This window comes from Micropterus salmoides, unplaced genomic scaffold, assembly GCF_014851395.1.
Source record: "Micropterus salmoides isolate LMB-PRFRI ecotype aquatic unplaced genomic scaffold, ASM1485139v1 Ms_hic_scaffold_5, whole genome shotgun sequence".
Classification (NCBI taxonomy): domain Eukaryota; kingdom Metazoa; phylum Chordata; class Actinopteri; order Centrarchiformes; family Centrarchidae; genus Micropterus; species Micropterus salmoides.
This window is the reverse complement of record NW_024044237.1, coordinates 22,299,638-22,318,226: the sequence shown is the minus strand read 5'-3', so window position 1 is coordinate 22,318,226 and position 18,589 is coordinate 22,299,638. Positions and strand designations below refer to the sequence as shown.

Here is an 18,589-nt window from a genome sequence, read left to right as displayed (position 1 = left end):
GACTCAGAGAGGATTAGCTTTCCAAATCAGGATTCCAAACATTCTTCACAAAGAATGTTCAATCAGGGCCGAACCTGAGGCAGGCAGGAAAATAAACTGCTCTTGGCTGCCATTCCAGGCCTCTCCCAGCTCTTTGGATCATCTGCGCAGAGTGTGAGGGAAGAAGAAGAAGGGGCTGGGGGTTGGTGTGTCTCAGGTGCAGGGCTCACAGGCTTCGTCCTTCATTCAACATGTGGTTCTCATCAGGAAAGACAGAGTGGGGGAGCAGCCGGTACACAGCAGTAATAGGAATACAGTGCAGTATAAACATTACTCATCCTCTTATCCTCTACTGTTGTGTTTGCCTTCACATGCTCAGGGCCACGTGTACTGGTTCAGTTTGGACTATTTTCATTGCTTTTGTCTTAAAAAGCGTCCATTTTCTCTATCTAAAGACAGTGATCTGCAAACATTATGCTGCAACAGTGCAGCATTTGTCTTTAAGATATTTCTGTAACTTTGATGCACTGTGGGAAGTAAAGAAGTGTTTGATGCAGTGTGGGAAGGTTCAGTACTGGTCACTTGATTGGATGTCTGCATGGTTGCACAGTCACGAACAAAGGTTGCCTTAACTGTGCACCCACCCTTTTGTTCCAACATACAAACATGCAGTGGGAGGCATGGGGGGGCTGTTCACAGGGAGTTGGGGCAGACACACATGCAGACACACGTTAAATTACAGAGGACCCTAAATGCCTGGGGAATATTTTATCAAGGCAGTGACAAGGGGTGAATTGTTTGCCCTGCCTTGAAATTGTGACCTAGTTTTCCGCAAATGTGTTATTCTAGTGATCTGTGGGTTGCTCATCATCATGTAAAGTACCAGGGGCACATTTTTTTTGTATGATTCACCCAGGCAGAAATACAGAGATGACTTTAGTCCAATTGAATAGGTACATGACACACGGAAGAGGCCTACAACACACACAAACATGTAGATCCTGGATGCAGAGTCTTTGTAGGACAGGGAGAAGGTGCAGGAAACCCCCTGTGACTGTGACAAAAAGGCTCAGAGCTCCGACCAGGCCATCCCAAAATAGTCCCAACATCAAAAAGAGATCTGGGAATAAGTCCCGTGAAAGAGACTTCTGGCTTGGATTATGTATTTTCTTCTGTCGCAAGGAATTTATGTGGTCTGTGAGGGTTGGAACAGTTCAGAGATTTTTTATTTTTTTGGGGAAAGTCACAGATGCAAAAAAGAAAACTCTCTGTACTTTTGTGTGACTGTGAATCCTGATCTCATAACACTTAAAGACCTGATTGAGCACTTCTGTTTTGTTACCTCTGCCAGGAATAGCTGAATAATGTAATTAGAGGTGTTAGTTGTGTGAAAGCAAGCCAGGTGTCCGGGATGCGTCGGAAGAGCAAGATTTAACAGATGCAACATTTTCAAGAATTATCAAAAGCTGAACCAACCAGTATATTTATATGAACAAAGGTTCAGATCACTAAATGTATGTGAAAGGTGTCACAGAATTATCACCTGACTCTACAGTTCTCCTCAGTGCTATGTAGCTTTTTTAACGTCCGTCAGCTCATTGTTTTGTTTTACATCTTTTTCTTTTTGTTCACTCACTGCTCTCATAAGCCTCAGGTCCAGTTACAGCAGCTGGCTAGCTCTGATAAACCCACTATACACTACCTGCCCAGCACCAAATGACAGACAGACACTGTTAGTGCCTTGCTAGTGAACATAGAGGAGCATTTAGCAGCTAAAGAGCCAAATTCCCAAATTGCACCTAAAAGAAGAGTGAATTTTAGACTCACTCCAACTCCAAATGAATACTAATGTGGCTCCTTGTCTGCTTGATGTGTAGATTGTTCCAAACAATTTGCATATCTGCTTTATGAGGTTGTTGTGGAAATTGTATATTGCTGGTGAGGAATTAAGTAATAAATTGAGTAACAACAATCAAAGAATTTATTAATAAAAGAGAATAAACAGAGAAGTACTATAGCCTAACACATATACAGCTGGTCCAGAGACCTGCCCCCTAGGGCAGCTTCGGGCGTCTGGCCCCGAGCAAAGGGGTGCATAATCATTTACACATTCTAGGTTTCTATGTTTTGGGGAACAGAGATCCTCTCCCAGCTTTCAATGAACATTCAAGGAGAGGAGAGAAACAACAAGAGGAGGGAAACACTAAACATTCTCACAGCTCTGACCTAAAACCCTAAATATGTGAACAGACTAATAAAGAGTATAATAATAATAAAAGATTAAGACATAAACATAAACAATAACAGTAATAACAATAGTAATAATAAAAGATTAAATATAAGAGGAAACAATTGTTGTGTTTACAGCGTGTTCCGATGTACACCAAGTGGCCAGAAAATCAATTAAGGAAAAGGAAGCAACCAACATTTAATACCTACGTTTTGAAGTTGTAGAAAGGCAGCACACGCTTGTTATACTTGAGGTTCAAAAATATTAAGTTGTATAGAAATTTCACATTTCACACTGTAACTTTTTTCCAAGTTTATACATTTAATATTCTGTATGCCAGCAGTAATTTTTAATTACAAACAAAATGAAACATAGCAACAATAAGCTTGTATTTATATCCATTTCAGCTCAGAGGATTTTGACATGAAACCTCCATTGTAGCACAAACTATTTAGTGTGGTAAGTAGATTTATGGTTTAGGGACTCATGAAGATGCCTTTGTGCTCTTTGAGTAATAATGCACACAGTTTAGAAAGGGAGTAGCTTACTGGGTATCTGAAACAGTTAACAGGTATATTAGGAGTAATGAGGTTTGCTAGTGTCATTGTGGCTATTTGTGTGTATGTCTGTGGCTGGATGTAAGTGGGTATACACAGGTAGGCCTACAGTTTTTGTGTGTCTGCATGTATATAAGAGTTTGTATCAGTGAGGTTGCTCTTTAATGAGCTGGGCAACAAACTCCGCTGCCCACACATGGCTTCACTCCTCCACATTCAGACACAGTGATGAGTCACATGCTCCATTCTTACACTTTTGTTCTCCCAGTGTCTTGTTGGGACATACTGACTCCTAATCCCTCTTGTCTCACACAAATCGAGTACAGAACTTTCTTTTCAACAAAAAGATACCCATTGTGAATAGAAAAAAAGACACATTTTAGACATATTGAGCTTCCCTGTGTCCTTCTCAAATGTGTCTTCGTAGCCCATCTTGTCCTGACATTGAACTTTCGGAAGTTGATGAATTCTCCAGCAACCTCTTTATGTCAACAGTGCAGTAATCAGGCGTGCCTGTGACATCAGCAAAACTGTCCCAATGCATTCTCATCAAATGGCTGCCACTCAATAGGTGACCATTGTACATGGGCGTGTAATGAGCCAAAAGGTGATGCCTGGAGATGAGAGAAGAACGGAGGAGAGCAGAGGAGTGCAGTCTGTGAAGAAAGGGAAAACTTTCAAGAACGGAGGAGTTTAGGAACATGCTGAGATGTCAGTACTAATAATGTTATTCTCATGGTATTGTGTGGTACTTGAGAAAGAGTGACATATCTGTGAATATCCCTACGCTGATACAGAGCTTTACAACATGTACAAGGGGCCGCATACTGCTTTCTCTGCCATCTTTGAAGAACCTGGTTTCTTGTGAGTCTTCAAAATTAGATATTGTTTATTATGCCGTGCTAGCTGCGAGGCTCTGGGGATGGCAGTGTCATTCATGATCCCCAGAGTGTGAATCCTACTGCCTTTGATGATCCCCTGACATTTCCTCTAGTGCCACCAGCAGGTTGACATGTGATTTTTGAGTGAAACTGTGGCATGGATTGGCATGACATTTTGTACTGACATTGATATTTCACTCAGGATGACTTGCAATAACTTTAGTGATCCCTTTACTTTCCATCTTGCCCTATCATTAGTTCAAAATGCTTATATTGTCCAGTACTTTGCTTTATGACCAAATACCTGTGAATCTAATGATATTCCTATTAGCCTCAGCTGTGCTTTGTGTTTAGTGCTAATTAGGAAATGCTGACATGATAAACTAAGATGGCTTACATGGTAAACATTATACCTGCTAATGAACATCAACATGTTAGCCTTGTCATTGTGATGACATTAGTATTGAGCTCAAAGCACTGCTGTGCCCAAGTAAAGCCTTACTGAGCCATTAGCATGGATGTAAACTACTTGTTGATATTTTTTCTGCTCTTACACCATCAGATTCTTGTTCACATTATGGCATGTTATTAAATATGTATATCAAAGTCACATATAAATTCACATAAGTTTGAAGCATCATCTTAGATCCCTTGTTCAGATCAAAGCATGTAACAGGGTATGTATTGCCCACTATTCAACTAGGGGGCAGTGTCTCCATTTATTCAACATGTGTAGGAACTCGTACCCTCACCCTAAAATGGAGCTTCAAAGCAACACAACTGGAAATGACCTACAGTGTAACTGATCTATGATGAATGTTGAGCTAAAAGAATAAAAAAGTAGAGAAACTTTCTTGTTTGGGATGTATGTTGTTCCTATAGTATGATAAATTATAATGTGGGCCTCTTAGACAGTGACTGATGATTTGCTCAGTCAGTACCTGAGTCATATAGTTCAGCAGCAGGATACAAAAAACCACTTGCAAATGCGGAGACATAACTTGTCTGTAAACAGATGACTCCCACGCCCACGTTTTCACCCAGTGCATCTCCCATCTCCCAGTGTGGCCATGATTGATCGGTGGAATCTTTTACACAACAAAGCAGTGTACTTTAGAAGGCTGAGATGTTGTCAACAAGAGATAAAGAAAAAGCACTCACATGTAATGTTTGTAATTGTACAAGTAAAGTAAGAAAACAAAAGCTCATTATTGTTTGTTTTTTTCTCACAGATATTCAAGAGTGTTACGAGGTGACCTTGCAACTGAACAAGGAACAAACTGTTGTGAAAGAAGACAACAGGCAGGATGTGTGGGAGGTAATTTTCCTTCTTCACATTTTATATTGGAGAAAATATGCTTAATGTTTACATTGTATCCGGTTGTGTGCTGTGCTTGCGCAAAGGCACCCAACACAAGGCATCCCTACCTGTGTCCCTCACTCCTGCACAAATAAAATCTTATCATGAGTCATGACTATGACTTCAACCTGGTGAGTGAGTGTCAGGCGGAGTGAAAACTAGGGACACATGGGTAGAGGGAGAAGAGGGAATTAGACAGTCAAAAGAGCACTGATTACCATTTGCTCATCAGCCGGCTGCTCTCATGAAGTCAGCAAATACTTTCATTATAACAAGTGTTACATGGTGATTTAGAATATTTTTAGTGTACAAAAACTGAATAAAAGAGAGAAAAGCTTCATTTTGTGTAGATCTCTGGCTACATGTTTAAAACAGTTGTTTGTAGTTCCATGTCACTGACCTTTTAACCACTGGATGTGTAGAAACCCTTGACTTCATCACTTGCATGATTTAATGTTGCCTCATACCTTTTCTTCAGCGGTGCCAAAATGTTAATGATAATGAACTTTTGACTTCTGTAGCCCATTAACTGAATGATCTTTGGCCTGTTTTTAGCAGAGATTAGAAAAACACAATAGCTTCTGCCTAGTGTGTGTGTGTGTGTGTGTGTGTGTGTGTGTCTGGTCTCACAGTGACGCAACCTTAGTCTACGTGCAGTCCATGGTGGCACAAAATCATAATTATGCCAAAAACAAAAACATGATTTCAATTTTAGCTCAACATTTTTAAATGTAATTTTAAGAAGACTGATAATATGGCATAATAGCCAGCTTTTATCCATTTGAACCAACAAATTGGATTCTTACACTGAAACATTAGACTCATTTTATCAAATTATGCGGGCCTGAAAGAGGCCTCAAAGACCCTTATTCCATAACAGGAAAAGGGACAGGCCATTTTCTAAAACTTACTGTTCTCATTTATTATCCAGAAAGGAACAAGTGTAATGATGGTTAATGTACTCAATAAAGCTGAGTGTATCTGTCTGAGATGTGCAAGTGTGCAACAGTTTATTGATGTAATATTAGCAGTTCTTTTAAAATATACTGTAACACAGAAATGGAAATGGGAACTTAGATTGCCTTTAGAGAATTAGAGTCTTGGTAGCATTGGAAGACAACCATTCACTGTCAACTCGAAAATACTGTGTGAAAAGTGAAAAGAGCCCACTGGAAATCAGTTTTAAAGCTTTTCTCTGTTTTAATGTTTCATAAAAGCTCTTCAGTGAAGAGGCATGTACCTAGAGGCACCTTTTTGTTTTTAATGAAGAATTATTTTTGGGCATTTTGCCTTTATTTTATAATCTACACTAAAGATACAGACAAGAAACATAGCAAGAAAGACATATGGTGTACAACAAAAATCCCTGGCCCCGGTCCCCTGCGGTTATATGGTTCGTGTCTTAGACCACCACCTTCAAAACAGTTGCTTCCCTTTGTTAAAGTAAGGGATCAGGAAAAGCTGGGTGCAGTTGTGGTGGAACCGGAACTTTACAAATATGAGGCAGTCTAATGGGCATTGTGAATGTTTTCTTCTACTTATCTATGCGTTAGAAGGGTGCACTGCCACTACTCTCTTGATTTGGTTGAGACCAAAGAATAACTATGATTTACCCGTTGGTTGAATCAGTTCAGTATCTTTATCACCCCTGTTTGCTTTTATACAATATTCAACATAGTCTACAGAATTGTTTAACTGTGAAATTGATACCTGCTCCAAGACCAGGTCCTGGGTTAAAACTGTGTTCCATGGGTCGTCCATTTTCTGTTTGAGACGTTCTGATTGGTTGCCTAATGGCACCGTGAATGTGATGTCAACCATTGAATTACCATCAGGGTGGGCATCACCTTTGTACCCACTTTTCTTGCATAAAAAAGTAATTTAAGTCATCTTTCAGTGGTTTCTAAGCTTATAATATGAAGGTGAATTAAGAAGAAGAAGATGCTTTTATTGTCACATACACATACATGTTGCGAAATTTGTTCTCTGCACTTTAACCCATCCCTCAAGGGAGCAGTGGGCAGCCGCTGTGCAGCGCCCAGGGACCAACTCCAGGTTTTTATCAGTGCCCGGTCAATTGCACTGACTGAAGAAGTAACAGGTTTTTGATGGTGGGGGAAACCGGAGCACCCGGAAGAAACCCACGCAGACATACAATTTAATGCTCACATGGGATAAAAACTTTAATCTAACATTGTTCCTTCATGTTTACCAGCCCCTCCCTCCAGTCAATCACTTAATGGCAATGTGTTTTTGAAATTCATGTGCTAAGTCTGAACCGGCTTATGTACGGTCAGTTGAACAGGGAATTGCTATAAACTTGTCGTTGATTAGACTCTATTAAATGGATGCTTTAGTGCAGAGGACTCCCGTTTATGACTGCTCCTCAAATCGTAGAGCTTGAGCTGACATTATTTTCAGCAGAAAGGTTTCACATGCATTTGTAACATTGTGTAAAGGACATAGTAGGGAGCAAATTAACAATCTATTTTCTGATTATGCAAGGTTTAAAAGATAATGGGAAGTCAAGTACCCCTTCATTGGCAGCACCGGTCATGTTCGAATTTTGTAATAAATTGAATACATTTAAAATTGAATATTATTTAACACTATTAATTATATAAAAGTGGATATTTGTAGATTATTTGGGTCAAATACTAAAATGATACAAAGAATAGTGTGACTCCAAGGTTGTTACAGTATGTTTATACAATTGAATAGTTAATGCTATAACTTTAGCTAGCTATAACTACCTTCCATATAACTATAACTATATCATTACTTTTAGCTTTATCAACTTAGTCTTGCAGTAGCTTTTTCTATGCTAAAACATTCCAAGAGCTCTGATGCTATTTTATCAGTATTAGTTACTGTTATTTGCATTCGCTAATCACTGAACCAGATGGCTTTTACTTTGTGGGCCAGGAATCTGATTTATCAACATGAATTAAAAGACACCTTAAAGAGTATATTTTATATATAATGTAACTTGCAATGATTAGCTTGTTACACAATAATATCACCATGTCATGGAAAACTGGAATGTGTAGTGTAATAGTAACCAACCAAATGAGCCTCCACTGTGCTCTGTGTTTTGAATGAAGAAACGTTTTGAACGACCACACTCAGGCAACTGCTGTTATGATATCGTATTGTTATGAACACATAATAAAACATAATGCTATCACATCACCATGATGAACTGAACCCAGAGCTGTGCGGGAGAACTTATCTAATTAGCACCTGTATATAGTAATCGGTCTGTGTTTGTCAGACTGCTGTAGAATGAAACCAGTCATCTTCTTTCAACTCCCTTACGGCGTGTGCTATATTATCAAATATTTGATAAAATGCAGGTAAAGGGGATCACAAACTGCAGATGTCAATATATGTAATTTAACATATTCCCACGTCAGGTGTAGACAGGAAGTTAAGTCAGTGCACTTCCTTGTTGCTGAAACACATGAGGTCAGTGCAGTGCCATGTGTTCATAATGTGTCATGGCCATACTAGAGGACTTAAACCACAAACTATGACTGTGTGGCTAGAACTTTATTCTGCTGTCCTAAGCTTATCTCAGTGTTCCCTGTGATCCACCCTGAATGGCTTGTAATTCAGTGCAGCATGGCTCCTGATCCTTCCCTCGCTGGATCCCAGCTGCTTGTGGGGCCCATACACAGTCCTGGAGAGAGAGCTGGGGAAGTTTGAGAGTGAGCAAGAGCTGCTTAATGGACACCCAGTGAGGTGCTCATCAGTATTCTAGCCATGCTGTCACCTGAGTGGAGGATGGGCGGGAAACTAAATGAGTCTGCAAATTCCCTGATTTGGTGCAGAGTAGCAGGTGAGAGTGAATAGCTACTTTTGGAAAAGAAATGAAAGACACTGACAGAAAAAGCAGTTTTTTAGTCTAGCTGATTTCATAAATAAAAAGTAATTAGTGTTTTGATTGCAAGAACATTTTTATGTGTACATTTTATGATAGTTTAATAATCATGAAATAACTAAGAAAGTAAAGGTCATCAGGAAATTGAGCAACTGAATTTTAAATATTATCTGACTTATTAATTGATGGACTCATTTCAAATATATCTGCACACGTTTGCATGTGTATGTGCGTTTGTAAGTGTGTGTGCAGTGCAAAGGGCATACTCATAGCTGCCACTGTTAGACAGAGCTGGCAGCTGGGTGGGGGTGGGGGGTGCAGCTCTGGCAGTGTCAGTTGACCTGCCTGTCAGCGCTGCCATGTGGGAATGGAGCCGTCAAGGAGAACCTCACTTATCGTCTCTGGAATAACACATCGTATATATCCATACAAGTGCAAAAATAAAGAGCATGCTGTAAAAAAAAAAAAAAATGCTGTAAAAAAGGTTGCTTTTTGCAGTAATAGCAAGTGCAGCAGCTTGCATGCTTAGGGCTTTGAGTGTAGTTGTTTCAACTGGAACTTAAGCTTTCATTTTAATTTAAAGGTATCAGCTTTGTGGTAACTTTTTTTTGGAGTTTTGTACCAGTGATGGCCTGCTCTAAAGGCTGCCCTCTGCTGTCAGTTAAGGGTCTGTGTGGTCTAAACTGTGGGAATGATCTCAGTGATTTTAAGGTACTGTAAACTCTGTGTATTGCTGTCCATATACAGTAGAGTGTTGGTTTCACTTCAGTTTTTTTAGTTGCAAGGCTGTTGCTATTTTATATTAGTTGAGTTTCATAAGTCATAAAATATGAGATGGATTCTGGTTAGTCTGATTAGTTTAACTTAGCATAAAGACTGGAAACAAGGGAAACAGCTAGTCTGGCTCTGTTCATTGACTTCCTACTGTATTGGCAAGGCTCCAGGAAGTCACTGACAGAACAAGAGATCATTCTAGTATGTACCCCCTGTAAAATCACAAATTGTAATTTTTACACTTCATTTGTGTTCGTAAATACAAATAACATATAATGTGTTAATCAAGGAACTTCAGGTGCTGGTAGGCAGATTTGTGTACCTTTTGACAGAGCCATGCTAGCTGTTTCTTCCTGCTTACAGTTTTTATGCTAAGCTAAGCTACCAGCCTGCTGGTTCCAGCTTCATATTAAGTGAAGTATAGATCAGCCCCAGATTGTGCCTCTCATTAGTATCATTATGTTTGAGTCACAGAGCTATAGGCATCTGAGTTTACTGTTATGAAGGTTTTTCCAGAATCCATAAAGACTCTCAACCACATGGATGAAAAATATTGTTGTATGATAATAAAAAATGTTTTAAACTTTTAACTGTTTAAACAGGACCAGGAGGAGGAGGGTGTGTCTCGGGTACGAGTGACCAGCAGGAGGAGCCCTCACAAAGTGGAGCGAGTTTCTGGCTTGGTGACTCGCTCCCATGTTGACATGCCAAAGGTGAGTAAATCAAAGCAAAAAACAAAAGTAGTTTCCCGGGGTCTCTTAAACACAACTTCTCCTCAGTGATTCTATTCAGGCATCAGAAACGGCAGCTGCTGCTAATAGAAGATACTAATGATCCTGATGACAAGATGATTACGAATTCTCCATGACAGAAGAGCCCTAGCGCCATGAAAAATTTGTTGCTGTTCTTAAGGGTGTGGGACATTTTGGTAATGTTGAGACATGACTGCTAAATCACAAAGCAGTCCAACAGATAAAATCACCCCTAATAATGTGATTTTAATATTTCATGCAAAAAATTCATTAATTAACACATTAATTCTTTTTCTTTTCAGCAATGATTATTTAGATTTATTATGTTCATACAGACCATAGTAATTATTAATAGTATTTATACTTTTATTATTATTTTAATTATGTGATACAGTCATTGTGTAAATATTTTATCAACACTTTCTTCACCTTCAGCTGTTCAGCAGTTAAATCCTAAAGTATTAGTTTATGCTCTTTTCCATGCTCTCATTTTTGCTATCTTCAGTTATCAAAGATTTAAAGGGATAATTTCCCAACATTTTAGGAAATACACTTTACTGTCTTGCTGAGAGAAGATCAATACCACTCTCATATCTGTCCATTAGCTCACCTTAGCATAAAGACTGGAAACAAGAGGAAATATCTAGCTTGGCTCTGTCCAAAGCAGGCCTAAAATTTCATCATTTTAGGTGCAAAGCCACTTGGCCTTTGGTGTTGTCTATTCTTTGAGGGCTCAAAGGCCAAATACCAGGGCAACAAGGCGGGAAATTATAAATGTTAAGGGTTCAGGAAGATTTTATTTTTATTCAATTTTCTCATTTGGTAATTCTTGTCAATAATCATAACTATTCATCAGGGACGCTGGAAGTCAATCACAGTTGGGGGTGCTGACACAAGTCTATATAATGACATCATACTAAAGGATGCGTGATATTTAATGTTTTTTTTATATTAATTTGAATGCAATTCACAACAATTTGAGAACGTTTTACACCTCAGGAGACAGCAAACTTGAACACCAACATACTGTATGTCAAAGCAGCCACAGCAACTAAACAACTAATAACATGGGAACTAAAACATGAAAACTGCGAGGAGATGGAAGAGGGAGAGTCAGCTCCTGGACACGGGCAAGAGATATGGCCCACAACCAGTCCATCATAGTTTATAATAATACCACACAGCGAGGAGACAGGTTTTCCAAAGAGGAGACGAGCGTGATGTGGTTCTAACTTTCTTTTTCACTGTTAAGAGACTCCAGTCTGCAGTGTAGTTCAGACACTTCACTGATAAATCACAGGGGCACCCATGGCGCAGCCATGGCCTTCATATGTGAAAGTTCTGCCCTGGTCCAAAGGGAACATAAATCCATTCTCCGGCTCCTCTGAAGCTCACTAATTACCACATTATATTGCTTTGTTCATCTGCACATACAAAGAAGCGTAAAAGTACAATGTGGGTTTTATGTTGGGTTGTGTGCTATTTGTTATTTGTGCAAATTAAACAAATCTAAGATAAGCTATATAATGTGCTAATAAGTGAGGTTTAGAGGTGCTAGCAGTCTGATTTTGTTGCTATTGGCTAGCTGTGTCCCCCTGTTTTTCAGTCTTTAAGCTAAAGCAAGCTAACTGCCTGCTGGCTCTAGCTTTATATTAAGCGCAGAGACATAAGAGTGGTATCGATCTTCTCATCTGACTCGACGCAAATAAGCATATTTCCCAAAAAAGTTGTGGTCAACCTGCAGCTTACATGAGCAACAAGCACAGTCCTATCTCATGATACAGGTATGTCTCATATGCTAGCAGTCTTCCTCAGGATTGTTAAAAGCCCTTGTGTTCACATGCCCTCCCCATTACAACATGGCCAGTGGCACATGGCAGCTCAGTGGCCGCAGGCGTTGGCTTTTCAGCCGAGCCATAGAACTAGTGCAGTGAGTGGGGTTGGGGATCAGGGGCGGGAAGCAAGCTGTAAGCACATGGATTCAATATGCTCGTATGATAATGTCGGCAGAAGAATACGGTGACAGCATGAGTTGACTTCGGTGTGGATAATATGGAGCTGGCTGTATGTGTGTGTGTGTGTGTGTGTGTGTGTGACTCTATCACATGAAGGAGGGAGGTGAGGGAGCTGAGGAGGCACAGGAAACGAGAAGGAGGGAGTGAAGGAGGGGCGTGGGGGGGCTGGAGAGAGAGAGAGCAAGGCGGCTGAGAGGCGAGGGCCGGTGCAGTGCAGAGCTGGAACGGACACCCAGAGCTCAGCCTTCCTCGGGTTGCCATGGAAACCACATTCCTCCCCCGCCTGCATCCCTACAGACTGCTCTGACTCTCTTTCCCTCTCTATCTATCTCTCTCCTCGCTTCTCTGTTTTTCATCCTGTCTTTTTCATTCCTCTTTTAATTCGTGTCTTTGTTGTTTTTTTTCTGTCTTTCTCTCTCTCTCTCTCTACTTTTTCACCAAACACGCATTGAGCACATTCGTGACGATGCACACTCAGCTAGCACACCAATTTCAGATGCATTGCTCTCTGTGGCAAGGTGAACGGGTAATTACACAGAGTTTATTTTGCATTCCAATGCACTCATGGCCACATAACCACTGTTGTTTTCTCTATATTTTATTCTCTATTTTTACTCCCCCTCTTCTGTTCAGCACCATGCCTCAGTAATGCCCCCTCTAGTCATCACATTTCTGCCCACACACAGTGTACCTTAGCTTCGTTTCTCTTCAGTTATGGCATCTGTCGTGGACCTACAACTCCATCATAATTTATCAAGAGCTCTCACCTTCCTGTCTGTTTCCAGCCCAATCTCTTAACCTCCTCCTTGCACACCAGCTCTCTTTCTCTCTGCCTCCGCCTCTCTCCCTTTTTGTATGCATGTATAAAATCTGCGCCAAAGACTGTTCCTTTGCCATGCAACTATGATAAAGTCTTAAACTAATGCCATCTTGTGTCCCTCTTTTCCTGTCTCCCCCATTTCCCTCCACTCCTTTCATTTTGCTCTATGTGTACGCTTCTCTCTCTCATTATTCCATCAGTTGGAGGTGCTGTGTTTGGTGTGTGTGCTGGAGCAGCTGTTCTCTGCCACTGAGGCCTATTAATAGGAGTCTTAGCTGTGTAGCTTTTGTTTTCTGCATCTGCATCGCTGGGAGAGCATCGTGGTGGCTCCTTGGAAGGTTACATTGGCTTTTAGTACAAGACTGATGAGTATCTCTCATTCTCTCTCAGTCTGACTGGTTTTCTGTCTTGCTGTCTCTGCCTTTGCAGTGCACACCGCCTCCCATCCTGCACATTCACACTTTACAAAGCTATGATTCATTGAGCAGTGGAAGCATTAACTGTAAAGATTCCCCTATATTCTGGGATGTATTCCTTTCAATACCTGTTGTTTGTGGAAAGAACAAGTTGATTCTGCTGAGATGTAATGATGCCTGAGTGAGATTCGTAAGATGTTAGTTAAGGCTAAAGTAGAGAAGCTGAGTACGTGTTGATATGGAGCTACCTCTTTAAGACTGCCTCACTACCGACTGCCCTTTTATGGTGCTGCATCCGGTCAGGTGATGAAGGAGTAGTCACATAGCTTCTGTGAGAAATGCCTAGAAATGACTGAAAAGCTCAGTACATGGTCTGTGCAGTGGTTGGGGGTTGTAACGCTCATTACGATAGCATGTGTCTGTGTATGTTTGTTAAAGGGTGTCCAGGTGAGTTTATGTAATAAGAGCTGAGCAGGCTGATGCTGAGTGTTAGGGAGGAGCTGCAAAGGGTGATGTGGAGAAGTAATACTGTTCAAAAGCCCTGGATAATTTCCCCGTTTATGCCATAAATCACAGGTCCTTCGTTTTCATTTGTCAACAGAAGGTCAGAGGTTACCGCTTTCATTTCACAAGATAAATCACCTAATGCTGTTGATCCACGTATTTCCAGTCCAGGCTGTATAATTGGGCACAGCATTTATTAAGGACTGTGCACACACAAACACCAGTCACTCATGTATGTATACACGTACTGTATATACACGTGTATAATGAATATGTGACAGGTGAATGTCTGACTTTTTTATAATTTTGTTTTTAATATTGCCATGAGGTGCCATGGGACTAGTTATTACATGTGGAGCAGAGGCAGAATGTAATTACAAGTTTGTGACAATCAGTTGTTTCAGTAATTATGCCAAAAATGTTTTTCACTATTCATTGAACATTTTTCAGGGTGAACTAAAAGACTGCTGAATTTCTTTGATGGTTTTACATTTTTCCATGTCTGGTATTTATGTCTTGCCACTAAAGAAATACCAGTAACTGAAAATCGCTTTTCCTGCTTGACACTGTGTCACAAATTGTAAAAATAATCTCATATAGTTGACTGCTTTATTATGTTATAAACTGCAGATTAAATTTGACAATTACATGTAATCTAATAAAAGGACACTGCAAACAGCACCCTCAAAAATAAACCAAGTCCAACCAAAATTTAGGCAACAAAGTCTCAACAAAGATTTTACATGATCTACACAAAGGTAGTATTTATTGCAGGGGTATGGTATTTGATTACACTATATTGTAATAATGTGGGCTTTCTGCCACGTGTATAAGCTTGCAATTGCCTAGATTTCACATTATCAGCACTCAACTGAAATGTTTACTGAAGCAGAAGGAGTTAAGGAGCATTACAGTTCTTGAGTGATTAAAACACAAAGGAAAGATCAAAACAGAAAATCTAGATTTCTTCATCCTCAAAAGTATGTTTTAAAAATGACATGTTTTTTTTTACAAGACATGTATACCAACGGAACATTAATCTTCAAGACCTTTTCTGTCCTCTGTAATAGCTCTTATTTGATTAGTACATATTAACTCCCTGTAGTCTTCTTCCTGCTATCCTGATACAGAAAACCAGCAATTGGTTGGCTCTGAAAAAAGCTACACATTTTTAAAATATATTTTATATTATGTAATATGTAAAGGGAGAGGTACTAATTATGTCTAAAAACACAGGTCATATTGCAGATGTATGTGTGTGTGTGTGTTTGTGTGTGTGTGCACGCCCACACATACAGATGACATGTCAGTGATTCAGTGCTGGGGATTTTTTTCTGTCCATCTCTCCTGCCTTTTCTTATGTGTATCCTACTTGCCATCCCCTCATTTTCTGTGCCGTACATTGTGTGTGTGTGTGTGTGTGTTTTGTTTTTTTTACTGCAAACCCTCTGACTACGCTGAGTGGTAAATGTGATGTGGACAGTTTATAAGAGAGACAGAGCGAGGCTAGGGAAGGATGGTCGCAACATGTGCTTGGTCATGTGTGCTGTGATCGATATGCTTACATCGTCCTTTCAAGCCGCTGCCTCGAGGCCCCGCCTCAACGCTCTGATTGGCTTCAGCAGGTTTTGTGGCTTCATCTGACAGTGTAACTGGAAGCATTCAGTGGTCTCTAGTCTCTGCTTAAAAATGCCCAAGTTTCTCCTATTTTTGCTCTATGCTTGGTAAATCTCTGTAGATTACAGTGAAAGAACATCATAATAATGAAGATAGTTACTGTTGCATGTAATTTAGTGTGGCTGAGCCTGCTGTGTGTGCCTCCTGGTAGGGCTGCATGACAATGCAGTGTGCCTTCACCCTAAAATCCTGCTCAATTTAACAGGACATATAATTTAAAGGCACTGTGTCTTATATGTTAGTCAAAACACTGAAAAGACACTAGCATTACTGTATGATCACTATAACATGCAGACTGTGTACAAATGTACTCTCTTCCCCCATGCAGACACACCCAGCTCTGTTCCCCGTCACATTTCATTAATAATGCATATATGCAGGGCTTTAATGGCGACACTCTAACATCCCCTCTTAGTTCTTTGCAAAAATAAACCTTCACCCTCTGTGTCAGGATGTTTTATATGTAGCTGTGATCAACCCACAAATTCGTAAGCATGCAAAATGGTTCACAGGCAGTCCTATCGCATTACTGAATATATAACTGCCACAGATACATAGCCATATAGTCTCTCCTTCTCTCTCTGTTTTCCCCCTCACACATATTCTCACTCTCAATCTCTTCCACCACCCACTCGAGAGCCCAAGCGTGTAATCTTGTTGGTTTCATACACATGTGTTGATGTCATCATTGTGAACATAAAATATTTCCCCTATGGTTCTTAAACGAGGCTTCAGTAGAGCGGTTTTCTCTCACTGTGCTTATTTTGACCCAATCCTGCACATGGGCAGGACTTAACAATAAATAAGATCATTCAGTGCTGCCTCTCCTCAGTAGTAATACTCAGAAAGGAAGAGGGATAGAGAATGATGTGAAGTAATGCGGCGCTATTCAAAGGCATCCTCTGTTGAGTGGCAGGTCTAGTGATACACAGGAGAAAAAGGATTTTAATCTGCTGCACCTGCTTCCATTGTGAGATTATTTACAGAAGCTTGCTGTGACACAGCCCGAGGTTGCTAATCACTAGCACAAGAAAGCTGTTGAGTCTGCAGCTGAACTAGAGATGACCGTGGAGGTGACCAGTGACCAGTCGGAGGGACAGGGGTGCTAACTGGAAGTTGGATTTTGGCTGCATTGGTCTGATGAAAAACATGGATTAGACTCACGATTAGTGGATCAGAGTCGAGGGTCGCCATTGGCAGATTGCAGATTATGACTTCCTGACCTTTTTTTTTGTTGAGAAAATAGCCCATTGCAATGTTTTTATTGTGCCTTGATTTGTGAAGCAAGCACCTTTTCATCCAAGGCAGGCAGCAGTGAGGTTTAGGTGATGCGGCCCCTTTAAGAGCCGCTAGTGAAGCGCTCAGTCCTGTTGGTGCTGCTGCTGCTGATGGCAGTGCTGCCAGTTGATTGGCTGTGGCTGTCAGGGCTGAGGTGCTAGAGGGATGCTGCTACGTACCGCTCCCCCTTTCTCCATGCCTCTCTCTCTCTCTCACTCTCTCTCTCTCTCTCGCGCTCTCCATCTCCCTCTTACTTGCTTGCATCCCTCTGAATAATCCACATCTAGGGCAAACTGGCTGAGAGGCGATCCAGTGCTCAGCTCCTCTCTGCAGGCTGAGAAAAGAGACAGAGAGAGAAAGACAACGCTTTTCAACGCGGGAGGAAAAACGTGAGATTTTGACTGAACGGGAAGATACCAAGAATTAAGAGAGGAAGATTTTCATCTGCGGATATCATTTATTTATACATATTGTTTATATATCTATATATATATTTGTACACACGCATATAGATATTTATATATATATACATTTATCCCTGTACATATCTGTATTTGTGCTTGTCTGTTTATATTAATATTTTTATATGTATTTGTGTGTGTAAATATATATGATATATAAACAAAAGAATATATATATATATCTATGAATTTATATGCGCATCACTGTGAACCAAGAGAAGCAAGAGGAAATTTCTATCATCGGGGCTGGTCTCTGATTGTGTGGTCGTATACAATATTTTGAATATTTCCTTTGATCTTCTACGTCAAGAGGACAAAGACTACGTGCCCATTTTGTATTTTTGTTTTCCTGTTGCTGCTTCCCGTCCCTCTCTTTCTTTCTTTTTTTCTACATCCAAGAGGAATAAAGCGGAGAGTGACAGGATTTGATGAAAAGGGAAAATCTGTAGAAATTCCTGTGATTAGTGTTATTTCCATCTGCATTAGCACTCTGTGAGCCGATCACAGCGTGCTGTGTGAGATCTGACGAGGCAGCAGAGACAGAGTGCCACGCCGCTCAGCTCAGCGTCAGCACAGCCAGCACAGCCAGCATGCACAAACACCACCACTGCTGCAAGTGCCCAGAATGTTATGAGGTGACCCGTATGGCTGCCCTACGTAGAATGGACGCCCCATCGTATGGAGGAGACTGGCAGGCCGAGCCCTATGGATACCCGCCTGGGTACGGGGGAGGCCAGACCTTACCCCCTCCAGCCTCAGGGGGAGGTGGAAGCATGGGAGGAGGAGGGGGCACTTTGGGGAGAAGTAAGGGCAAGATTATGTCTGGTGGGGGCCCTGGAGGCCCCAACCCAAAGGGCCAATCCAAGGGTGGCCCCAAAGTAAATGGCAACAACTCCAGTGGACAAGGAGGATGGTGGCCTGAGTGCACCTGTACCAACCGGGAGTGGTATGACCAGGTAACTCATCTTTCTTACTCTGTTAGATAGCTCGGGCCTGTGGGGC

General features: G+C 40.8%; 1 protein-coding gene across 7 annotated transcripts in view; it reads left to right on the top strand.

Moving 5' to 3' along the window:
* The window catches only part of dlg3 (discs, large homolog 3 (Drosophila)), an 87,469-nt gene that overhangs the window by 4,365 nt on the left and 64,515 nt on the right, over nt 1-18,589 (top strand). For 5 of the 7 annotated variants that reach the window (XM_038700065.1, XM_038700066.1, XM_038700064.1 and 2 more), the window contains exons 3-4: nt 4,880-4,965; nt 10,267-10,377. In XM_038700065.1, coding sequence (XP_038555993.1) covers nt 4,880-4,965; nt 10,267-10,377 — 197 coding nt within the window. Of the gene's footprint in view, nt 1-4,879; nt 4,966-10,266; nt 10,378-17,798; nt 18,544-18,589 lie in introns of those variants that run through there. The other 2 variants (XM_038700070.1, XM_038700068.1) reach the window with 2 other exon arrangements.